The sequence below is a fragment of the Panthera leo genome, chromosome F2 (assembly GCF_018350215.1).
Source record: "Panthera leo isolate Ple1 chromosome F2, P.leo_Ple1_pat1.1, whole genome shotgun sequence".
Lineage (NCBI taxonomy): Eukaryota > Metazoa > Chordata > Mammalia > Carnivora > Felidae > Panthera > Panthera leo.
Genome location: NC_056695.1, coordinates 67,890,397 through 67,915,995, shown reverse-complemented (window position 1 = coordinate 67,915,995; position 25,599 = coordinate 67,890,397). Strand labels below are relative to the sequence as shown.

The 25,599-nt window shown below is 46.7% G+C and overlaps 1 protein-coding gene across 2 annotated transcripts in view; it reads right to left on the bottom strand.

The window, feature by feature from the left end:
• Positions 1 to 790: 790 nt before the first annotated feature.
• The window catches only part of NSMCE2 (NSE2 (MMS21) homolog, SMC5-SMC6 complex SUMO ligase), a 216,537-nt gene continuing 191,728 nt past the window's right edge, over positions 791 to 25,599 (bottom strand). For both annotated transcript variants that reach the window (XM_042923803.1, XM_042923804.1), the window contains 3 exons: positions 10,896 to 10,996; positions 10,394 to 10,500; positions 791 to 2,633 (listed from right to left, as the gene is read on the bottom strand). In XM_042923803.1, the coding sequence (XP_042779737.1) occupies positions 2,516 to 2,633; positions 10,394 to 10,500; positions 10,896 to 10,996 (326 nt within the window). In that variant the 3' untranslated portion in view covers positions 791 to 2,515. The remainder of the gene's footprint in view (positions 2,634 to 10,393; positions 10,501 to 10,895; positions 10,997 to 25,599) is intronic.

Here is a 25,599-nt window from a genome sequence, read left to right as displayed (position 1 = left end):
CAGGGGAGGGACAGAGAGAGAGGGAGACACGGATTTCGAAGCAGGCTCCAGGCTCTGAGCTGTCAGTGCAGAGCCCGACATGGGGCTCGAACTCACAGACTGTGAGATCATGACCTGAGCTGAAGTCGGACGCTCAACCGACCGAGCCACCCAGGCGCCCCTCGAGGAACTAGCATTTAAAAAAAGTCTTTTTTTTAATGTTTATTTATTTTTGAGAGAGAGAAAGAGAGCGTGTGCGAGTGGGGGAGGGGCAGAGAGAGAGGGAGACGAGACACAGAATCTGAAGCAGGCTCCAGGCTCTGAGTTGTCAGCACAGAGCCCGACACGGGGCTCGAACTCATGCACTGCAAGATAATGTATGACCTGAGCCAAAGCCGGGCGCTTAATCGACTGAGCCACCCAGGTGCCCCAAGGAACTAGCATTTTTAAAAAGAGGTCATGTGCATACAGTGGTCTAAGTCTGAAATGTCACATATGGGAAAAAATTGATTTAGCTACAATGTCTTGTAGGGTTTTCAAATGTCACCTGCAGGGCCTTGGGTGATCTCACGTAGGACTCTGGGGCGGCCCTGGCAGAAGGGGATAGAAACTCCTCTCGACTAGAGCTGTTCCCCTTTTAACGAGCAATACGAGTTCATTGAAGAAAAGGTTTCACTTTTTTGGAAAACGCTTGCAACAGAAATTTAACAAATATGTTAGGACAACCAAATGGCAAATCTTCAAAGATGAAAATAAATTCTATATAAAACTTCAAATTGTTTAATCGGCTAGACAAATTCATGAAACATAGCTTCTGAAGACTAAAAAAGAAGGAAAGAAACCTCACAAGATACGAAAGGCTGCACCTCTTCCACAGCGGAATGGTGTTATTTGGCATTTTTCGAACGGATACTGGTGTCCACACCAATATTCTGGAATTCTCTTTAGAAAGAGTCGGGGAAAACACAAATCAAATCTTGGGCAAGTATTTCATGCTTGTCGCTATCTGTTTAGGAAACAAAGTATTTCACAAAAGAACCACATTCCATGAAAAGTCTGTTTGTTCTGGCTTAAAACATAATCATTTCCTCAGGAAGTCTGATTCAGACGAAGCAGCTTAAGAAATTCAAATTGACTTGGTTTGTAGACAACCGAATGTCATCCTCCTTTCTGAATTCCATGCACGTGTTTTCAAAATTAACTCTGCCATTTAGACTAGGCATTTGAACTCAACTATGCGTTATTTTATGGCCTTCGCTGCCTAGTAGACGTTAACTCCGGTTAATGAACTTCTTTGCATAGATGCATGGATATGCTTGTTTATTTACAGAAGCTTCATGTTTTAAATGTGGGCTTTGAATAGATTTTTAGATCTAAATAAACCAATAGGGAGGAGGAGAGTACAGGATTAAGAATTCAGACTCTGGGACTAGGGCTACCTGAGGTCTTGTCCCAGCTCAGCCACTTACGAGCTCTGTGGCCTTCCACGGGCTCCTTCACCTCTCTGTGCCTTGTTGGACTTATCTGTAAAGTGGGAATAGTAAGTGTACCTCTCTCATCAGGCAGTGAAGACTACAGGAGTGAACATAGATAGGTCACCTTGGAACAGCACCTGGAACACAGTAAGTGTCCAATAAATGTTAGCAATTGTTAACGTTTCTTGGTTTCCTTGTGTAACTGGTTGATAAAAGGTTGCTACGGAAATTATTAATAGATTAGCACTCTTCACACAATTCGAGTATATCCGAAGATACTCAATTTAAAGACCTGGCCGGTCCTCCTCAGTCCACAGACTTTCAGGGCCAAAGGGACACCAGAGAACATTTCGCTTCGCATCTCCACTTCATGGTTGAAAACCCCAAGGCCCAGGGGCATGAGAGCTACGGAGCGAGGCAGAGACCGTCAGGATGTGGTTGCTTCTGACGATACTTTAGGCTCTCAGAGGGCTGTGGCGAAGTTTCCATTAAGGGCATCAACTACCATTGCCCTGATAAGCCTGTTACCGGAGCGTTCTGGGCTGGTCAGAATGACAAATAAAAGCATTTACATATTTGGAACTGTCAGTAGACAAAGTAAATTTGCTTTAGAACCTCAGGCTGTTATTTATGATGCTGATAGAAAATGCTTGCACCTGGGATGTTTCTACATGTTTCCCCGTCAATATCCTTTGAAAGACGTTGTTCAGTTAAAACTATAATAAAAAAACAGTCGGAAATATTAGGAATAGAAAGGCCTGGCCCCACCATGCCTGCACCATTGGAACAGTTTACACACCGGGGGGTGCACGGATAGGGCACGCCGCAGGTAACCAAAGGTTTATTTCAAATTACAGGACACTCAAAAATAAACAATATAGTATGCTTGAAGTTTTGTTGTGACATAGAAAAATGCTTCCGATTACACTTAAAACCTTCGAGTTTTACCCCAACAAAGTATACTTTGCAGCCAGTCGAAGTGCTCTGACAAGCACCGCTCTCTCCAGATGGCTGGGGTAGGAGGTAGGCTGCAGACATCCCTGTAGGGAGGTGTGTTTGTCCTACTCGGAGTGACGAGTTTTCTTCTTGCTGTGGCTCTCGATGGCCCTTCTAAGTGCTTCATCCTGGATGAGGTCTGACATTCTCACATCTGTGTGGCTACAGCCAATTTTGGGGCAACTGGAAAGGAGAAGAAGATCACTTAACTTGAGGCCTTCAGCATGAGCTTCTCTCACATATGCGTATTTCAGTGAAGACGTTTTACCCCAAAGGAGCATGTCTGAGAAATCAGGACTGATGCAAACTCACTCATTTATTCCCCGAGTGCCTACTGGAGCCAGGCCAGGTGCTGGGGGCACAGGCCATGGCCAAGCAGGGCCCACCTTCCAGTGGGGACACAGATAACCGATAAGTCACCAAAGAGTGCTGGCTATACGTTTATTCACGTTAAGTGCTCTGAAGGAAAGGAAGCAAGGTCAAGGGGAGAGTGCGGGGTGAGGCTTCTCTAGCTGGGTCAGGGCAAGCCTCACTGAGCAGGTCTTATCGAGAACAAGTGCTGTGTGTGGCCCAGGCAGAGGCAGGAGCCTAGGAGGCAGCAGCTTGGTGGCCTGGAGTGAAAAAGCAAGGTCAATATGGCTGAAACACCGGGGGATAGAGGGAGGGCATTTGGAGAGGAGGTCGGAGGGTCAGGGGGCCTTTGGATTTTATTTTTTATGTGTTTTTAAAAAAATGTTTACTTTTAAGAGGGGGGGGGGGAGGGAGAGAGAGAGAGCGCATACAAGTGGGGGAGGGGCAGAGAGAAGGAGACACAGACCTGGAAGCAGGTTCCAGGCTCCGAGCTGTCAGCACAGAGCCTGACGCAGGGCTCAAACCCACAAACTGTGAGATCGTGACCTGGGCCGAAGTCAGACCAGGCACCCCTAGATTTTATGTGAAATATGAAGAGAATTTGAGAGTCTGAGATCGGGGAGGGATGCCACTTGGTTTATGTTTAGAAAGCATGGCTCTGGCTGCTTAATGTAGAAGACAAGCAGAGTGGAAACAGGAAAACAGGAGGGCCCTGGGCAGTCCGGGCGAGAGGGCGGTGTGGCCGAGGCTGGTGGCAGTGGCCAGCTTCAGGGCAGAAGCGGACACAGAACCTGTAGGACTCGCTGTTGGGTCAGAGGCAGAGTGTAAGGGAAAAGAAGGGCTGAGCTTCGTCAGAGTCTGCCCCCCTCCCCTGCCCCATGGGCAACTGGCGGTGCCCTTTATCTCTAAAGAGAACAACTGGAAAACCAGGCTGGGGATGGGGATGGATCTAGGAGACCCCGGTTGGCATATATTCCCTCCGAAATGCCCACTAGTCCCTCCCGGAGGGAGACTGCGTGGGTTGGTGGAGACTCAGGGGAAAAGCTGTGGCTGAAGAAATCAGCGCGTGAGTCACCCACGGAGGGGGAGGTGCTTGACGCCATGGCTGTGTTTAGATGTGGTCTCCTCTGGGGGCAGTGGGCTGCATGAAGTCACCTGGTTTCTTCTGTCTGGACTTAGGGTGACCCAGTTTTGAATCTGGCCAACACCTACTAGCATTCTGAGCCTCTATTCCCTCAGATCTGAAGTGGGGGCAGAATTCCTATTTCCCAGGGCTAAAGGCAACTCGGTGCCTAGCATCCCTGATCATCATACTTCTGATACATTTTGCTTTTTTTAAAATTGATTTTAAATTTATTTTTTATTTTAGAGAGCGAGCGAGCGAGTGGGGTAGAGGGGCAGAGGCAGGGAGAGAGAGAATCCCACCCACCATCCGGGATCATGACCTGAGCCGAAATCAACAGCTGGACACACAACCAACTGAGCCATCCAGGCACCTCTCTTCCATACATTTTAAACTTGCTGAGCTCTCGGTCTCTTGCGTACACCTACTGTATACCTGCTGCACATTCGTGCATGCATTTGACCTTCTGTGTGGTCCATCCTGTGCTAGGTTCTAAGCACCCAACTGTGAAATACAAATGTAGGTTCCTGCCCACGCAGAGCTCCAGCCCAGTGGCCTGAGACAACTCTCCGAAAAGCACAGGTATATTAAGACACAAAATAACAGCTACAAGACAAGAGCGAAAATAACAAATACAAGACGAAAGACATAAACCAGAAGGGGAAGAAAGTTGATTGCGGGAACTCATTTGTCCAGTGGTAGGAAGCCCAGCTTTTCAACGTGAAGGAGAAACATCTTCTGGGCTTGTGCTTTCTGGACCAAGGCGTCTTTATATAAGAAGGGACAAAGAAGTGTAATGGACAATATGCTTGCTAACAATATTTATTTTTAAAAATACTGAAATGAGCCCCACAGGGGCAGGTCCGTGCGCTAAAACGTGACTATAAAAAGGCCCTCGCAGGACAGAGGACCGGGGTGATCTGCCCAGGGATGCCTCCTTCTGGAGACTTGGCTCTGTGTTAGAGTAAGGACTGGGGGCACTTGAGAAAGGTCTCACACTGGTTTCCCAAAGTGAACTGTTTCGTCAACCGTGACAGCCAACAGCTGAGATTATGAGGATATAGACACTTTCGCCACACACTCAGACGACATGTGCCGGGGTCACCCTCACTTCATACTGACCAGCCTGGCGGACACGTACTGTCACGGTGGGCCTGGGTCTCTTCCCACTTCCTAGAACCGAATCTCTAGCACCTACAGCCAGATGATGAATAAGCGTGGAGGGGGAAGGGGAGGCTGAGGTGGGGAGGACTTCTGGTGACATCAGGGGCCCTGTGGGGGAGTGCGAGGACTCTGAGAACGTCTGATGGGGTCAACTGCACGCTCATTGCTGAGCCCGCAGGCACATTCTTCTCGAAGGACAATGGATGGAGCCCAGGGTGACCTATGTCAAACAGAATTCTGACGTCACTGAGGGGATCGACTCTGGGCACAGAGGCATTAACCAAAAAGCCCTCCCAAGGGGGAACTGATGGCCTCTTGATACAAATACAGGCTCAAGAGTGAAAGAGACGTGGGCTCGAGTCTACTGGTTGTGACCCTCTGGGCAAGTGGCTTTACTTCCTGTGCCCCAGTTTCTTCTTCCATGAAGATGAGACAGAACGTAGGGTCGCCGTGAGAGGTAAGTAGGATAATGTATGATGAGGGTTATGGAACTGGCTCGGATGCCACACGGTTTCTGCCCTCGTCCATGGCTTCAGCTCCCAAGAAGCCCCTGGAGAGGAGGTAGCCCACGATGCTGGCGGGCCACGGGCGGGCCACGGTGCACGGGGTACTGTGGCAGGATGAATGAGGGCATTCCGCCCAGGATGAATGAGGGCATTCCGCCCAGCATGAATGAGGGCTCAGGGAGACTTCCTGGAGGAGAACCTTGTTTCTCACCCCATCTCGAATAAACAAACACAAGTTTTTTAGCTACGAAGGGTAAGATGAGGCCATAATGACATGATACTGAATCAGGGCACTCCTTCTCTGGAGAAATAACACTCTACAGAAGCATTAGTTCATTAATCCCCAGGACATCCTGGTGAGCAAGCCAAGTGTGGCAATACGCAATCCCAAGTTCTCGCGTCATTGCTGTGCAGAAGTCAGACCTACCGGCCTCAAAGGAGAGGCTGGGTCCTGAACTCGGGTCACTGAGGGCAGAAGACGCCACCAGAGCAGTGGGCAGACGTGCAAGTGTCTACTGAACAAACAGAGCACGGGTCTCAGGGGTCCCAGAAGGCGGCAGGGACCCCTGGCCTCAGTCTCAGCTCAAAGGTACAAGATTCTGAGTCTTGTGAACTCTTGGATCTGGGTCCCGAGAATTCCAGGGTCCAATTCAGCTCTAAAAGAGGTCTATGGATATCTCTGGAAGTCTGAGTGGGATGGATTCCCATCGTACCTAAACACGCCGAGTAGCTCTGTCCTACATCCTCTGAGTCTCAAATAATGTGTCACCGAGCAGTGAGGTAAGTAATAACACGGACGTTCTCGACCTTTATAACCTGACTGCTGTTTGTTTAGCGTTCTGTAGTTCAAAAGGAGCCTTCTCTTAAGTGGTTTGCTTCTCCACTGCCAAGAAATGTCCTGGTCCAGATCTAGACTGGAATTTCTCCGCTGCTTCTTTCATCCTAAAATTCCATGAGACGTTACTGTCATTTCTACTCTGCAGGTGAGAAATTGAGGCCCTGGGAGGCGAAATGCCCTGTGGGCCAATGGAGAGAGAGAGAGAGGCCCTTCAACGACACAGTCCCAGTCAATTTGGTTTTATTCTACATGCTGTTCAGTGTGACTGTTTGTTAAACACGGTTCCTGTTCTTTCACAAAGAAGGAAAAGAAATGACTGTGGAACACTGGAAATATGTTATTAATATGAGACTCACAAGGCGGCTTTGTCAGTAAGAACACACCCAGCCCACTTATTCAGGAAACAGTTTTAACTGCTGTATTTCGTGAGGGCTACAGTCGCCACAATTTTATTCCTACTCGAGCCGGTGGAGAGGGGTCTTTCCAGAGACCGAAGCATGGGCAGGAAGCTTCAGTCGGCGCCCAGTAAGGAAATGGACTGGAACTGCAGTCTAACAAGACGTAACTAGAACCATCTAGGAGGGAGAACTGAGATGTCTCAAACTGGATGTGTCACAGGCATTTTTAAACAAAGGGGACCCAGAACTGCTCGTCACGCTCACATGCATCATGGGAAATGACATTACTTCATGCTCACTCAGGAAGCTCTGGAGTAGGTGATGAAGAGGCCCGGCAGTGGTGATCTGCTGCTCCCGCGATAAGCAGCCCCCCCATCTTCTTCCTCTCTCGCCTGGCTACGTCTCAGACGGCTTCACTGGGGTCTTCTTCCTCGGGCTGTCTCTTCATTAACGAGGGAAGCGCCTTTCTGAAGGTCCATGTGGGGGCCCCGAGGCGGGTGCTGAGGGGGGTGAGGCGGGCAGAGCAGGGCTGGCCTGGCGCTGCCCGGAGCCAGGTCACGGTCCTGTCCTTGCTCTCAGTCAGCTGTCACGTGCCCCGAGCTGCCCCTCTGGGGTTGGGCTCCTCTGTACCAATAACCTCACAACGACATCTCGAGCTCAGAGCTCTCTCCTTGGTCCAAAACGCCACGTGTTCTGCACCCCCTGGACACTTCCAAATGGCTGTGTTGCTAGGACTTCAAGGTCAGCATGACCCCCAACTGTGCCTCTCACAATCCTTCCTAGATGTGTTCCGCACTCCCGCCCTCTCAGTTGGCTAATGACCCCCAGCCCCCTCCACCGCTTCTGGACACCGGGTTTATTCATTTATTTTTTTAAATTTTTTATTTTTTAATGTTTATTTATTTCTGAGACAGAGAGAGACAGAGCATGAGTGAGGGAGGGGCAGAGAGAGAGGGAGACACAGAATCTGAAGCGGGCTCCAGGCTCTGAGCTGTCAACACAGAGCCCCACGAGGGGCTCGAACTCACAGACCGCCAGATCACGACCTGAGCCGAAGTCGGACGCTCAACCGACTGAGCCACCCAGGCGCCCCTGGACACCGGGTTTAGAATCGACAGTCACCCTCCACTCCTTCCTCCCTTCGACTCTCAGTTGCCAAATCCTGCCAGCTGTGCCTCCACGATGGCCCCATTCTCGTTCCCTGATACCTGTGACTCTTGCCTCAGTCAGGCTCCCATCACCGTAACTTAATCTCCTGCAAAGGCATCCTCACTGACATCGTTACCCCACGCCTTTTAAATCCATCCCTTGAACTGTACTGGAGTGACTTCCTAAACTCCAGCTTGACTCACCTTATTCCCTCAAAACCCTGCAATGTTGTCTCGTGCCTCTAGAATAATGGCAACAACGATGGCGGTTGGCGGTGATGGTGTCTTCCGAGTCTTGCCGTGGACCAGGGGCTTTCAAGTACTTCACACAGATCTTCCTCAAATTTCAAACATACCAGTGAGGCCATTACAACTATTAGCACCAGTTTATAGACGAGGAAACTAATGAAATCCCAACCTTTGACGCCTCTAAGGGAATCTTTATACCACTCTCCTCAGGGTTATTGTCCACGGGATCCTTCTATTTTTCCCTCAAACATACAGTAACTACAACCGCTCCTTCTGATCACCAAGGAGAACAGGCTCTGAACGGGGCAGGCCTCTTGGCTAGAAGGACTCTTCACCACTGTCCGACGTCCTTCTCATTTGAGGCGCTCGGGTGGCTCAGTCGGTTGAGCGTCTGACTTTGGCTCAGCTCACGACCTCACAGTTCGAGCCCTGCGCTGGGCCTGCTTTGGATCCTCTGTCCCCACCCTCTCTCTGCCCCTCCCCTGCTCACACTCTCTCTCTCAAAAATAAATTAAAACACAAAACTGAAATCCTTCTCATTTTTTCAAGGCCCAGTCAAAACAGTACCTTCTCTGTAACTCTCCCGCATTCCTTCCACTTGGATTTAACTGTTATTATTAAGCTATGAGGATCTGCAGAATTTGCCCTAAGTTATAGAGAGGTATGACAGAAAAAAGAAACTTTTCTAAATGACAAATGTTACTCAAGTGCTCAGATAGCACGTATACCTCGAAGGAAAAAAAAAAGCCAAAGGATGCTAGAAAGTCAAATAGGTAATTAAGAAGATCTGGGTCTTGTAGTCACTATCCCAGTCCAGAGGCTCATGAGAAACGCACGTTGCTATCAGTGCCCGCCCTTCCCGCATCTGACTCGGGGCGAAGATCACAAACTTCAAGACAGACGAGCTGTGAAATGGGACTATCTGGGAATATCTGTTCTTAGCAATTGTCATTTTAACAAACTAACAGTTTGTTTTTCCGAGAACGAACACAGAAAAAAAAGTCAGCAGAAAGGGAAGGCTCAGACGTTCAGAAGCAAAAGGAAATTATATTCACAGGGAATCTGGAAGGTTGACTAGGGAAATACAACGTCTCGACTGGGACTCAAAAATGTACTCGAATGCTCTTAATTTTGCAACCGGTAGGCCATTCTTCTAGAGTAAATAGGGTAAATGACTTGACTTAGTGACCATCAAGATTATGTACAGTCTCAAATACCCTATCTCTGAGTCCACACCCACAGGAGGAGTGGTGGGGAATTCCAATTCTGGGTCTGGACCAGCAAATTTCTGGGTGATGGAGAAGGGAGCTACACTTCAAAGTGACTGTTATCAAAAGTCCACTGAGACCTGGTCACACCTGCAATTCCATTCCTAGGACAAACCTGTGATAAGAGCACAAGAAATGCCAAACTGAATTATAGCTAGTTGGGCCAACTCAGGATTCCATACTGTCACAGGAACACAGCCATGGTCCTCCCAGGTTGAGCGCCAGAGGGGTAGGAATGGGCAGGTGGGGGGTAGAAATATATATATAAAACAGGTGTAAGAGGAAGATTCTCCCAACATTCCAATTAAGAAAAAAATTCTCACGGAAGTGACCCCAAAATTCACTTGAACCTTTTGGGAAGCTATTTAAGTAATTAAAGATGAGAAAGGTTTTCCCTGACAATTAAATCTTGCTCAGACCTCTGGATACAAATCTTATCTCAGAACATTTTAAACAAATTACCTGTACTGCAGGATGCAAAACAAACAAACAAACAAACACCCCCCCCCCCCCAAAACTGCCATTCTTTCTTGGGTGAGTATACACGGAATGGGAAAAAGAAATCTTTTAGTATCAGAGTTCTCCTTTGTTTTTTTTTTCAGGCTATAGCACCATTTCATAAAAATTCCTATTATTTAATGATGAACATTCCACCCGAGTCCTTTCTCTCCTGTTTCGAAGGTGTGGCTGAAATTTCTTTAGCTTCTTCCTGAACAGACTACTAATTTTTCCGTCATGTATTGTTTTTCCAGAAAGCCAGCTTCCATGTTTATACTCTGAGGGAGGTGAACGGGCTTTAGCGGGGGGAACATTTAAGTATCTTTTCCTCTAGCGTGAGCATACCACCTCTGACTGACCACCACTGGGAAGGCTCACTTCCCTTCCTGCATCGACTCACCAGGCCTTTTTCTTCCGCCTGTGCTTGGACTCAATCATGCGAACAATGGCTTCCTCTTCATAGGTGTGGCCACACACTTTATTTTTCACCGGTTTCTTCATTTCCACCTGCAATCAAGGAGACATTCAGCTTTTAGGAATGACAATGAGCCACTTCCAGTAACTTCTCCAAGTCACCGAATTATTTGGCACTGTTTTTTCCTCATCTTGGGGCTTCCTATGTTTAAGCTCCCCATCTCATGGCTTTAGATAATTGTTAGGGCAGATGGCCACAGAGGAAAAGGCAGGGAGACCGTGCATGGCTCCGATGTCAGTTGGCCTATGGGTCAAGAATTTCTTCCTTGATCCCTCAGGGCATGGTTGCCTGAAAAGTCTTGGACCTATCCTCTTGGACCTCATCACTCTCCTTTCGTCCCTCCTTACCCTGGATGTAAGATCAAGTTAGAAAGCAAACAGGAGTCTTTTGCCTCTTTGTCTTTCTGGGAAGGAGGAGGAGACGGTACCTGTGTAATGGGGCAGATGAAGTTGGTCTGGCTCTGGGTCACAATCATATCTTCATCAACTCCTTCTGTTCCATCAACCTCTCTGTCGGCTTGAAGACCATCTAGAGGGAAAAAGGGAAGTCGCTGAGCCTCGTTGGTCTAACAGTGTGCCAAGGACAGGAAGGAACGGAAAGAAGGAGGTTAACTGTTTCCCAGTGTCTGCTGGGAACCTTGCTGGGCACTTGGATGCACGTTAACTCTTTGGCTCTTGAAAGAATCCTGCAGGGTAGGTAGGATTCTGCCCATGTTTGATCAGGAAACAGATTGAGAGCAGTGAAATAGCTTTTTCAAAATGAGAGAATTAATTTCTGAGGGAGTACTGTCCAGTAATCAAGAGTGTGGCTTTGGAGTCAGAAGGACCTGGTTATCTCTTGCACTTCCAGCTGAGGGACCTTGGGCTGGCAAGATCTTTTTTGAAAGCCTTTACTTTATGGCTCTGGTGAAAAGGTTAAAAGAGGCGAAGAATGTAGTATGCTTTGCACAGCCCCTGGCACAAGGAGACACTCAATAATAAATGGTTACTACTGCTAGGTAGCTCAGGGGTTCTCAAACCTTTTGGTCTTAGAACACTTTTATACTTTTAGAAATTATCGAGGACCCCCCAAAATTTCTTTGGGGTTATAGTTATCAATATTTGCCATAGTAGATATTAAGACTGAGGGTTTAAAAAACATGCATTTATTAATTCATTAAAACAAAAAGCAACTCCAGGGGCGGCTGGCTGGCTCAGTTGGGGGGGGAGCATGTGACTCTTGATTTTGGGGTCATAAGTTCGAGCCTCACGTTGGGTGTAGAGATTACTTAAACAAACACAACTTAAGTCATTACATTTTCCAGAACAACAAAAAAAGGGTTAGAGATAAAAGGTGGCATTGTTTTTACATTTTTGAAAATATCTTTAATGTTTGGCTTAAGACAAGATAGTTAGCCTTTGATATGTGTGTATGCATCTAGTCTGTCGTGGTATCACGTTGTGCAGCCTCTGGAAAAATACACTTACGGAAAGATAGTGAAAAAGACAAGTGACATCTTAGTATTATTATGAAGACAGTTTTGACCTCATGGGTACCCAGAAAGCTCTCAGAGAACCCTAGGGGTCCCTGGCCCACACTTTGAGAACTGCTGAACACATGCCTGGCAGGGCTGCCTTTGGATAGCTTATTTGATTCTGAAATCTATGTTCTGTTCATTTCGTCACGCTTGCCCCTCACTGAGATGTTGGATGGCTTCTGAACAGGATAATGAGACTAAGTCTCTCGTGTGAAAGCTTTTCTTTCTGGAGAAGGGAGACGTCATTTTGCACAAACATCAAAGATCAATAGCTCTTTAAACACAAGTGTTGATGGTGCCTTCCTTCCTCCTCCCCTGCCCCCCATACCCCTGCTCCCTTTCCTGTCCTTACTCTCTTCTTCCTTCCCTTCCTTCTTCACTCTGGCAAAATAACACCGACATTGAAAATTGCTTTGTTTTCACGGTGTGAGGGAAACCCTTGTCTCAGGTTAGGATGGTCCTGCACGTCGTTCAGTTCCTAGAACTGATGGCCCTAGCCTCCTACCTCTGCCAGATGGCGTGTCTGTCCAGAAAAGTACTACTGGGGGCAGGAAAAGGGCCACAGAGTGCTTGTTCAAGGTCACCCAGTGAAATAATGGCTGCCACCCAGGGATTCTGCCTCCAGTTACTGGTTGTTTTTTTTTTTTTTTGTAGGGGTTTCACCTTGTTTTAGGAGACTACTGTTATTTGTATGCCAGCTTGCACTTTCCTAGAGAAATGTCCCTGAAAGCAGCTCTCATTCCTTGAGGAAGGCAAGAGTGGAGACCTCAGAGCTTAGGACTTCCCGGGCAGAGCATTTTTAACCGTACGGAGCCCGGGGCCTTCTAACTTTTCAAGGGCTGTAAAAATGTCTGAGACCTTGAAAACTATTTGTTGGCTTCACAACAGGCTAACTACAAAGCTGAATTAATAAATGATAAAGGTCTACAAAATGTAATGTTAGGTTAACTTCGTTAATTGCTGACTTGGCAATCAAAAATATTTCATTTGGAAGCAATATGCAGGCTGGATTTAGGTTTTAACTTCATAATTCCCAAGTATGCTAAAATAATTTCTGATAAATAGACAATAATAAGCCACTTGTAACCAACCTATTTCCAAAGCAAAACCATGAAAATCTTTTTTAAAAATTTTGTCAGCAATAAAATTATATTTAATGTGGAGGCTGCCCTACTTTCGTATGTTTGCTGTGATGTGGGATGGGGCCAATGAAGGGTTTTTGGGTCTCCCAGGACCTGCTGGTATTCACGGAGCAGGAGTTAGACTCCTAGAGGAGTCCTTTCTCAACCCAGTGATTGCTCACAATGGCTCAGGAAAGTTGGAGAAGTAAGAAGAAAAGTCTAGAAGCAGAGCTAAGAACATTCTGTCTCTTTAATTCACTCTCCAAAGCCTCCTCCTGTGGGCAGCTACTGCCAATTTCTGATTATGTGCTGGGTAGTCAAAATTAAGGTCCCCCTTTGTCCATTTCTTACAGGGCTCATTCCGAACTGACAACGGATTTCTGACCGTATATGTTATACTGTGGAATTCATCAGAAAATCTGTGAGATGAATAACAGAATTCAGCCAATGTGAAAGACTGTGGGTTTGTTTTCTATTTTCTATTTTTAAATTTCAAAAGGTAGAGGAAGCAAGAAAGCACAACTCAAATGCAATGCCGACCACTAAGGAAGGCTGAGTGGGGAACTCAGAAACTGTAGGTGGGCTATCAACATCCGTGATCACGAAAGAAGGTAACAAAAGTAAGACTGAGGAAGAATGCCATGCGGTGAGTAATAGCCCACGGCCTGAGAGTCTAAAAAGAGAAAGATTCTCAAGAGCTAAACTTCTCTTGAGATAGAACATTTCCTCACCCGAAATCTTTATTTATAGAAAGTGATATTAATGTCGGGATCTACAATGTGCTAACAAAAGGTCACATCTGGCAATAAATATCAGTCACACTAATTTCGCGGATCCAAAGATAAAACTTAAAAAAAACATTTTTTTAATTTTTTTTAATTTTTTATGCAGAGCCTGACATAGGGCTCAAACTCACAAACTGTGAGATCATGACCTGAGCCGAAATCAAGAGTCGGATGCTTAATCAACTGAGCTACCCAGGCGCCCCTAACACTTTTGACAGAGTACCCAGCAGGGATGTGTCCAGGTATGAGGTAGTAACTCGAATGTGACTTCTTCGGATGTCATAAAATGAACATGAAAAGGAAAGAGAAGCCGTGGAAATGCTTGAGGTAGTAATTAAGTCAACAATCGAGGAATTCCAAAAGTCTATGAATATTCCCTAGTGATGTAAAGTTAGGGGGTAGGGAGGGCACACTGTTGAACCCCTAGATGTGGGTTCATGGTTAGTTCTGACGGGGAGTGAGGAGCTAAGCAGCCCTGTCTTCGGCCTGCCCCAGTCAGCCATCATCCTTCTAGATGCTACCGGTATTATTCTTACTGACTCATTTTCCTTCGTTCCTCACATCTGAACCATTGGCAAGTTCTGTTGATTGGTTCTAAACTCCACTCCCTAAATCTAAATCTAGCCCCTTCTCTCGATTTCTACTACACCCCGGTCCAAACCACCATGGCCTCCCGCCCAGACCTCTGCCGTAGCCTCCTGCCTAGAATCTCCGCCTTGACCAGGGTCGCAATGCTCCCGTGCACGCTTCTTATGAGTGGCGCTCACAGCCAACCTCCCTGACCCGTCTCCCTCTCACCCACCACGCTTGACTCACACTGGTCTTTTCTCTGTTTCTGGAACATGCCACACTCTTTCCCATCTTTGGGTCTATACACTAACCTGACTGGAATGTTCCTTCTCCTGATCTTTGCTTTTCCTACTCCTTCTTGTCATTTTAAAATGTCAATTTAAATGTTATCTCTCTGGAGAGGCCTTCTCTAATGTCCCGAGCTAAAAGAGGCCACCCAAGCGTGCTCTGTCACATGACACGGTTGTGACTATGCACTGCACGTATCCGCAAAGTACTGCTTTCTGGTATGTCCCTCCCCCCCTCCCCCGTTCTCTTCCAGGAAAGCGGGGACTTTGTTGTCTTGTTCACTCATGTTTCCTAGAGTCTAAGTGTCCTTGGCATGGAGGAGTAGGTGTTCAATAAACGTCTGATTAGTAAAGTGCTTCATCTGACAAGGCAAGAGTGGGCATATTTTTCATAAGGATGTACTTCATGTATTTAACATACATGGTAACACACACACACACACACACACACATCCTCACACAATAATGGTTTTACAGCTTTTAAGCAAGTAACAGAGAGGACTTCACTCTGGCTCAGGGTGCGGCCTGGGACCCTGAATTACATGTCAAATGCAGGAAGTAAATATAAGTTTTACAATTATAGTAGGCCGTGTGGTAATTATAAAGGAGAGTCCAGACATGGTCTTGTGGTAAGAAAATACATTTGGTCCTGGCCACACACAGCCCTGGTATTAGTCATTTGTCTGTCTTCAGGCATCCCAAATTTGGCTACCAGTAAGACAGTTTTATGCCAGCTGGGAAAAAAAAGTTGATTACTGTGTGCTTTTTCAATTAAGCCTGAACATTTTTCTAAAAGTACTTTTCTCTTGCAAGTTAGCAGCATCTGAAGAAAATACTTCGCAAATATTTACTGTCTGCTCGAAATGATTATTGCACTGTCCAGATTTCTTTTGCTTGCTATTCCAGACAGCGTATTTGGACGGGCTGAGCTGGTACAGGGGAGATGTGGGGGCCTCCCTAATGTGTAAAAGAACACGGAGTTGCAGTCCGAAACGCTACGGCTATCTAGTTACAGAGTTTCCAACTGCATAGTTTCTGCAGTATGTGTTTATGCCAATGCCTGCCTTGTTTCTCCTACTAAGTAACCTACGGCTGGGTCTACCAGCGGCCCCACCTGTGAACATATCTTAGACTCTTAAGTAGGAAAAGAAGCGGGTCAGCGGGCTCAGTCCCTTTGGCTTGGAATTAAGGGCACGTGTATCGTTTTGAGGTCCGCTCCACTGTGCTGTTGGTTGTCCACCACTGTATCTCTTTCTTCCAGAGACCGGCGGCCCGTCCTGAATGCTGGGCCAGCCTGCCGCCGAACAAGCCGATTCCTAGTCTCCACTAGTCTCTGGTGCGGGCTCAGACTCTGCTGTGTGTTGTGCAGCTTTTGCAGAATTAAGATCATGTCCAGAGAGGGCCTACAGAATTAAAGATTCCCTAGATGTCATTAACCTTCACAGGATGGCAAAAGTCAACAAACGAATTTTCAATAAGCAGAGATTGAGCTAGTACCATTCGATCAGGGCACTGGCTAGAATGTAATAAGGATCCAATAAACGTTAACTTATCATACTTTTACTGCTATGTGCCAGCTACTATCCCTGCCATTGGCAAAAAAAGTCCTTGCCCTCCGGGGGCTCAGTCACATGGGACGATAGAGACAGAGTGCAAAGCGGTCTGTGAGGATTATGCATATTTGCTGGTGCGACTCTGCTCTCCCTTAAATAGGAGCATTTCATTCACAGCCACCTCAGGTCAACAATCTGATTAGTGTTCTTCCTTTTCTCAGCTATGATCTGTCTACTCATGTAGATTCTATGTAGCCGGAGAAGCCGTCAATCCAACTGATCCCTTCTTTGAAATCCGAGAACACCTGTTGCCTGTGCCGTATCCTTAGTTTAAACTTCTTCATTATTCAGTTGTTTCCCACAGATGGAAATTCTTTTCCAGGTACACTGAAAGCTCCTTGAGGACAAGCACTGTGTGTCCCAGTCAAGCCAACTCCACACAAGTCCCGTTTATGGAACACCCGCTCTTTGCCAAAGACCACCCAGATGCCAGGCGTAGATACAAAGAGTATGAAGATCGGGCCTGCTAGGGGAGAAGGTTACAAATACTTATCTGTGCAATGAACGTAATGATAATAAATGTGAAATAATAAATGTGTTTTTGCAAAGTATGCAAAGTATCTCTGAAGGTGGGGTGAGGAACCAAGATGAACCTCAAGGAGAAAGTGACGACCAGGGGCGCCTGGGTGGCTCAGTCGGTTGAGTGGCGAACTTCAGCTCAGGTCACGATCTCACAGTTTGTGAGTTTGAGCCCTGTGTCGGGCTCGCTGCTGTCAGTGCAGAGCCTGCTTTGGATCCTGTCCCCCGCCACCTCTCTGCCCGTCCCCTGCTCACTCTCTCTTTCTCAGAAGTAAATAAAACATTACAAACGTTTTTAAAATAATAATAATGAAAAGAAGTTCTGACTGAGCCAGGTTCTTTAGGGAGGTGTTTTAACAAGAGGGAACTACTATAATTAGGTACATGGGCTCTGGAGACAGCCTTCCTGGGTTCGAATCCTGGTTCCATCACTTTATCGGCTGGTGCTCTTGGGCAAGTTACTTTATCTTTCTTTGCTTCAATCCCCTCAGCTGTCAAATGGAGCTAATAATCGTATCTACTTCATGGAGCTGTATGAGGAATAAATGAGTTAATCTATGAAAGGTTCTTAGAATGGTGTCTGGCAAATAGCAGGTGATCAATAAACGCTGTTATGATTGTTCATATTGTTACTCAGAATTCCCACAGAGTTAGCATGGAGGGGGTGTGTGCCCACATATATGCTCAATTAAACATAAAAATGATGTGCTATGGAATCACCCAAAGAGAAACAAGAAGACTGTCCAACCCAGGATTCTAAATGGGACAAGCCCTTCCATGCCCCAGGGCGGAGTGAGGTCTAAATGAGCCCACTTGTTGTTAGCTGACACAGCACTATCAACATCTTCAATTTGCTGCCCGCTTTCACTTCCACGGCTCTTTCGACACACTCTCCCAAGACCCTGAAAGTAAACTGAGCGAAGAGTTTCGGATTATTTCTTCCAAACGAGCTGACATTTAAAAAAAATATTTATTTATTATTTTTTTAATGCTTATTTTTGAGAGAGAGACACACGCACAGAGTGTGAGCGGGGGAGGGGCAGAGAGAGAGGGAGACAGCATCCCAAGCAGGCTCCAGGCTCTGAGAGGTCAGCACAGAGCCTGATGTGGGGCTCGAACCCACGGACCGCGAGATCACGACCTGAGCCGAAGTCTGATGCTTAACTGACGGAGCCACCCAGGCGTCCCTATTTATTTTTTTCAATTCAAGTAATCTCTACACCCAACGTGGGGCTCAAACTCAGGACCCGAGATCAAGAGTCTCATGCTCCTCTGATGAGCCAGCCAGGCACCCCCAAATGAGCTCACGTTTAGCAAGATGGACCCTTTCACGTTACCACACGCCTGTTAATTGTCTATTGTTGTTTCAGACATACCCTTTGTCCTCAGCTGACATCATGGAGTCATTTGCCTCCATTTATTTAAGTATTGTCAAAATATGAAGGTTTTAAAATAACAGAACCCGGTGCCTTCTACGGGTGGAACAAAAACCAATCAGTCAAGATCTGGTCATACAGTATCCATTCCAAGCCAATAAACACCGAAAACTTCCCCAGACTCTGTACTTGCATTTAGTACTTCTTAGAGGATGAGGTTTAACGATCTTCTCTAGGTCACCAAGTGAAATCAGAAAATCCAATGCACACATTCCATTTCTTTGTTCTGGGCAATTTAACTACACAACACATGACAGGAAAACTCTGACTAGCCGGCACTCAGAGGGTCTACAACTCTCAATTCTGTAGATCCATAGCAGAGGAAGAAGCCAGCACAGGTCAGAAGGTGAGAAATCCCATGTGGGCTCATTTATGTATTCTTATTTTAGAGGGTTGTAAGTACCCTCTTACAGGTACCCAAGACAGTACGTGAGATTTTTCATACACCCTTTCCAATCTCTGTCTTTAAACTACCTTCACGCTCTTTCCTCCTCTCTGTTCTCACTGCTGCTGTCCTAATTCAAGTCCCTAGCATTTCCTGTGTAGAATATTGCAAAAAGTTCTTTATTCATCTCTCTGCCTCAGTCTCTCCCCATTCTAGTCCTCCTACTCCAGGTACTTGTCTTTCTAAGAGCACGGCCTCCTACACACGACAAGACTTCATTAGCCGGCCCAGAGCATCTTCGGGTCCTACTGCTCCCCACCTTGGTCCCATCCGCCATATGCACCCCAAACTGGTCACCGTCCATCCACACTTGCCATGCTGTTGTGCACCTCTGATAGCCCCTCTCCTGACCAATCCCTGACCACTCTTCAATACACGATTCAGGTACTTCCTCGGTGAAGCCCCAGAGCAGAGACTGATTTCTCCTTCAGCACCCAAAGGGTCTTTGTACATGCTGTAATCATTTGTTTACTTGTCTATCTTCCTCCCACACTGAATTCCTGAAGGAAAGGAGCTCTGCCTTATTTGTCTTGCTATTTTCAGTGAGTCAGGCAAGGTGCAAGAACTTAGTAAGTATTCACTGAATGACCAGTTGCTGAAACAAGACAGTGCTTTGACTACACTTAGACATAAATTGACAGTAAGATGAAAATGGTGAAGACTGTTTTGAAGGCAAATATATTTTTTTAAATTTTTAACGTTTATTCATTTTTGAGAGACAGGGAGAGACAGAGCATGAGTAGGGGAGGGGCAGAGACAGAGAGAGGGAGACACAGAATCCAAAGCAGGCTCCAGGCTCTGAGCTGTCAGCACAGAGCCCGATGTAGGGCTGAAACTCACAGACTGTGAGATCATGACCTGAGCTGAAGTCGGACGCTTACCCAACTGAGCCACCCAGAGGCCCCTAAAGGCAAATATTTTGGAAGGCGACAACCTGGTCCTTGATCGAATTACTAATCGTCCAGAAGGGAGCCATGTTGCACTGCGTGTCATTCTATCATATAGTCTCTGCTCCACTTCTGCACAAAAGCTATTTACCAAAATGCAAGATGAGAGAGGTCATATTCCAAGAAGTAAATTATTCCACAGTATGTCTTTTGATTGATTCTGATTCTGTTCTCTTGCCCCCAAACCATCTACGTTCACAGGAAAGTACAATTATCAGTCATCGAAAATGTGAAAATTGGGGCGCCTGGGTGGCTCGGTCTGTTGAGCGTCTGACTCCGGCTCAGGTCATGATCTCGCTGTCCGTGAGTTCGAGCCCCGCGTCGGGCTCTGTGCTGACAGCTCAGAGCCTGGAGCCTGTTTCAGATTCCGTGTCTCCCTCTCTCTCTGCCCCTCCCCCACTCATGCTCTGTCTGTCTGTCTGTCTCTCTCTCTGTCAAAAATAAATAAACATTAAAAAAATAAAAAAAAAAAAAAGAAAATGTGAAAATTATCTTAAGTGTGTTGAGTTTACCCAGGTAGGGCAGGCTGTACATGCACAAGTACAGCAGTTCTCGTAAGAGAGAAACACTGGGGGGCTCTCCTTATCTGACAGACTAAGTGTAAGTGACCTATGGCATCACCACTCACAAGATCTGATAATAATTCACAACAATCCTTACCATCGGAAAACACTGACGTTACAAGGCGGAAACAAATGAAATTAAAACTGTATGCGTAGCACGAATTAATTTTTTTTTTTTTAACGTTTATTTATTTTTGAGACAGAGAGACAGAGCATGAACGGGGGAGGGGCAGAGAGAGGGAAACACAGAATCCGAAACAGGCTCCAGGCTCCGAGCTGTCAGCACAGAGCCCGACGTGGGGCTCGAACTCACGGACCGCGAGATCATGACCTGAGCCAAAGTCGGCCGCTTAACCGACTGAGCCACCCAGGCGCCCCACGAATTAATTTTTAAAAGGGGTACATAGAAAAAAAAGACTGAAAGAAAATCTGACAAAATATTGCAGTCCATCGGGTCCCCACGATGTAACTACTATGTATATGAACGGATGGTGCAGGAATCAATGAAGACATCTAAGATTTTTGAGGAATAATTATGTAGCTTGCACTTTCCATGTCCAGTACTCTTCATGAGACCAAGTGGTATGAATGAGGTAAGTAGGGATGACAGCAGCAGGGATGGAATGGATTTGTTTATTTGACTTGTCAAACTGAAACACATTATGAAATCGAGTCCAGAGATCATAACATTAAAAAAAGGAACTTTAAAATTTATACTTGCTCAACTTTAAAACTGCCAAGTTTCAACTTTGGGTAACACGGGCACTAAGACACCCTTTCAATTCCTGGTAGTTTCTAGGTGTAGTATCCTAACAATATATTTCAAACGAATCTGCTCCCCGCCAAGGCAAAACGTCACAAGTTCGTTCATATACTATCTTCTCCCCCCATTGATGGCCCCTCACATTCGAGCTCCAGACAGAATAATGAAATACCAGAATAGAATGAGGCCTTAATAACAGTATAAAGTTCGCCCTAATAGCATACTTTGGTAAAGCTTCTCAAAACAAATGATAATGATAAGGACTATCAACATTTTGATACACTTAAGAATTCTTTCTGATGATGGCACAATGTTGTCATATTAAAAAAAAGAAGAAGAAAAGAAAGAAAGGGGAACAATCCCCAAAGTGCATTCGATATGGAAGACATTTACAAAGGTCAGAGCCTGAGGGTCCCAATCTAGTGAGGCTTAACAAGACTGTCAGCAACAACGAAGTCAGCGAAGCCACCGGAACGTAGTTCAGCTCCCAGCGTGCAGTGCTCAGAGCCAGTCAGGGCAGAGTTAGCCCAACTTCCAACAGTAAGGAATCCATAGACGCTCTGCTCTGGTCCTCCTGGACATCTGGTTTTGGTTTTCGGGGCCTTGTCTAAAGTTAGTCTAACAGAAAACATACAAAAAAAAAAAAAAAGGCTGCCAAGTGGAAAGAAGAAGTAAAATGGAAGAGAGGGGGAGAGAAAGGGAGAAAGAGAAGAAGGAAGAGGAAGAGGAGGAGGAGGAGAGGAATGGAGTAGAGGAAGGAGGGGGCGGGGAGAGGAGAAGACAAGACAGGAAGGCAGGAACTAAGGGATGTAGGAAATCTTCAATACCACAGAGCCCAGGGAAAGGCACCAGCGCTTACATACCCTGGGACCAAGTCCTCGTCTGTAGGCCCTCCTTCCTCTCCGCACGCCCCCCTTCACTTTCCACCCTCTTTCAAGCCTTCCCCACATACAAAGGAAGACACATGACTTCAAAATCAGGATCAGCTTAGGACATGGCTCTTGTGAATGTGTACAATAGATCTGAGTCATTTGCTCATTCTGTAAACATGAAGAAATAACACTTTTAAAACTTCCTCCTTCATGACATTCATAGCACTTGACAATATGCTTAGCGTGGAACACTGACTCTTTTCCTTATCCACACCCAAAGTGTCAAGAGGGAACGACTGTCTTTCTCACTGACAGCTCACTTGTTCCAGGGTAGGTAACCAGCGGGGGCACGACAGGGAAGCAGAAGCAGGACTGACAGTGGCTGCAGGGTCTACGCATCTAGGCCGGGCCACACAGGAACGTATGGAACTGAGGAGCCCAGGAGAGCATTTCACCAGGGCCACTGCCTTCCTCTGGGAAACCTTCCACTCAGGGACTTCCCCTCCCGCAACCCCCCCTCCCCCCCCGCCCCACTCCACCCTGGACACTTCATGTATTTATCTGTTTATGCCACTGTCTCTACCACTGATCTGTAAGTGACCAGAAACAGGGACCACTTCTATTCATCTCTGTATTCCTAGTGCATGGCACAGGGTCGGGGCTCAGGAATCCAATCTTAAGGGGTCCCTGGTGGCTTAAAACTGGTTCTGTTCATGCCCTAGCTCTTCTGTAGAGAAGGGTTTCTACAGACAACCCAGAGAAGAGTTCTGCAAGGCATGGACTTCAGGAGGGTGGGTGGAGTCCAGACGTAGGCACCGCTCGGCTCTGCGGCAGGCTAGCACCCTTCATGTCTATTTCATTATGATACAGTCAAGATGAAATCAAATGTCTTTGCCTCATTCAAAGAAAAAACCTAAGAATGCATCAGGGCAGCAACAAAAACATCTTGGGTAAGGAGAACCCTGGAGATAGTTTCCAAAAGCGCAAAGCAGGGTGACTGGTTGATCTTGGTTTTCGTTTTCAAAGCCCGTGGGGAGGGGCGTCAAGGCTGTGCACTCCGACAGCCGTTCTGAAGCTCCAGAAGATTACACTGATGGGAGCAAAAGAAGGGAGTGGTGAGCAGGGATAAGACCAAGGAAGTAAGAAAGGAGAGTAAGAGGAGAAACAAAGCTCTCAGGACTTGCTTTACAAACGCTCCAGGAAAATACAGAGACCTCGGACAACTCCCTTTCTGAGCTAAGGATGCTGCTGGCTTACAGCCACACTCTCCAGCCTGCAGCAGGGGTCTAAGCTAGATCGGGCTGAGTGGCGACATGGCACCAAATACCAGCTCACATCCCCCAACAACGCAGGACAAGCCTCTCCTACAGCCTCCCGTTTCTCTGACTCCAGCTCTCTTCCTTAGCTAAAAGGTCTCTCTTGCGCTCCCTCCTTTTTTTAAAGTTTATTTATTTTGAGAGAGCGAGAGTGGGGTAGCGGCACAGAGAGAGGGAGAGAAAGAGCATCCCAAGCAAGTTCCATCCTGTCAGTGCAAAGCCCAATACGGGGCTTGAACTTATGAACCGTAAGATCACAACCTGAGCCAAAATCAAGAGTCAGACGCTTGAGGCGCCTGGGTGGCTCAGTCGGTGAAATGTCTGACTTTGGCTCAGCATGATCTCGAGGTCCATGAGTTCGAGCCCCGCGTGGGGCTCTGTACGGACAGCTCAGAGCCTGGAGCCTGCTTCAGATTCTGTGTCTCCCTCTCTCTCTGCCGCTCCTCAACTCATTTCTCTCTCTCTCAAAAATAAATAATGAAAACGTTGTAAAAAATTTTTTTAAATGTTAAAAAAAAAAAAAGAGTTGGATGCTTAACCAACTGAGCCACCCAGGTGCCCCTAAAAGGTCTCTTAAGACAAAAGAAAAACAGTGGGGCAACTGGTGGGGTGACTGGAGAAGGCTCTGTCTCACTGTGACACCCCTGACCATGAGCCTGTCCAGGGAAAAGGCAGCAGGGGACTGGAAAGCAAGCAGTGGAGTCAGGCTCAAAACACATGAAGGGCGAACATCAAGGAGGCATGGAAATTATGCAGGGGAGGTAATGAGCACCCTAATTACAGGGGTCATAACGAGGAGCAATGGAATGAAATTAAGGAAAGGAAAATGTTAATTGTCAGGAAAAACTTGGTTGGGCCCACTGAGGGAGAGGTGAGTTTCCCATACTCTACACAGACGGAGGGCCATTCATCTTAACAAGGCTGGTTCAAAGTGAGCTAGAAATTATTTAGAGGGAATTTTATTTTTGTTACCAAAAGCAGACTAGGTTACTTGATGACACACAGAGGCCTCTTGTGTCTAATTTTATCACTCTGTTCTCTGTTCTAAATGAAATAGTAAAGTAGCAAATGATAAAAAAGCCTGTGACTATTTCATTCCAGAAATATGATTCAACATCTAAGGAGATCAAAGTCAGCAAAGTGAGAACAAGTAAAAGGAACGGGAGATAGTCAAACATGCTTCAATTTACAACAGATTTACAGCGGAGACTTAACCAAAAAGGGCTACTAAAAATAGGCCTGGTTTCTCCTACTTTCCACAACGAATTCAGTTACTTTACGTTTCAGAATTAATACAAAGACGGCAACTAAACCTAATCACTGTCAGTAACTGGTAAAGAGCATTCGCTTTCAAAGTTTTACCTGGTCTCATAAAGACACCACCTAGTAGCGTTCTCACAGCAGGAAGACAGCTGAAACCCAGAGCCCTCAACAGGGTGACGCTTCATCTACTTAAGAGACTACAGCATTGGAGGCTTAGGGCCAGGCGTAAAACGTAAAGAAAATGTATTTTCTCTTCCTCATTTAGGAGCCCAGGGTGTGATCCATGCAACTTTCATTTGCTAAATGTCCACCGACCTCGGCGATTTCCTAGTCCCGGAGTGTGCAAAGTCCTGGGGCTGAAATGGACAAGAAAACACATGCCGAGAGCCTAGAATGCTGCCCCAGAGCTCCTTGTGAGCTTGGGGGACCTCGGGAGCTCACAGGAGGTTTCTGCACGTGACTGCGGGAGGGACAGCGGCGCTGGCAGGACTCCTGAAGGAAAAGGAGGTAATGATGACCGAAGGCCAAAGTGTGAGAGAAAAAATGCCTGTCTGTCACTCTGTCACTCTCAGTGACTCTGATCACAGGGACGGATACCCTGTCATGCGTGTTAGAACAAATTTGGCAAGAAAAACATTCTATTTTTATTTATTATTTTTTTAATGTTTATTTTTGAGAGAGAGAGAGAGAGAGAGAGACAGGGTGTGAGCGGGGAGGGGCAGAGAGAGAGAGGGGGAGACACAGAATCTGAAGCGGGCTCCAGGCTCTGAGCTGTCAGCACAGGGCCCGATGCGGGGCTTGAACCCACAAACTGCGAAATCGAGCCTGGTGCTCAACTGACTGAGCCGCCCAGGCACCCCAGCAAGAAAAGCGTTTTAAAGTCAGGCATTCTGATATTACTTAGCATTTCCCCAGCAGCCTTTCTTATGTAAATGCCTCCAAGAAGGTAGGCTACACAGGGGCTTGTCTGCTTGCTTCCTCCTCCACCCACACACCTGCCACCACTGATTGATGCCCATCGTGCGTGGTGGGCCCTGTGGACACCGAGGTCAGTAAGACGGAACCCCCGTCCCCCACCAAGGGACTCACTGTCTAGTGTTGGCACAGAAAATGCC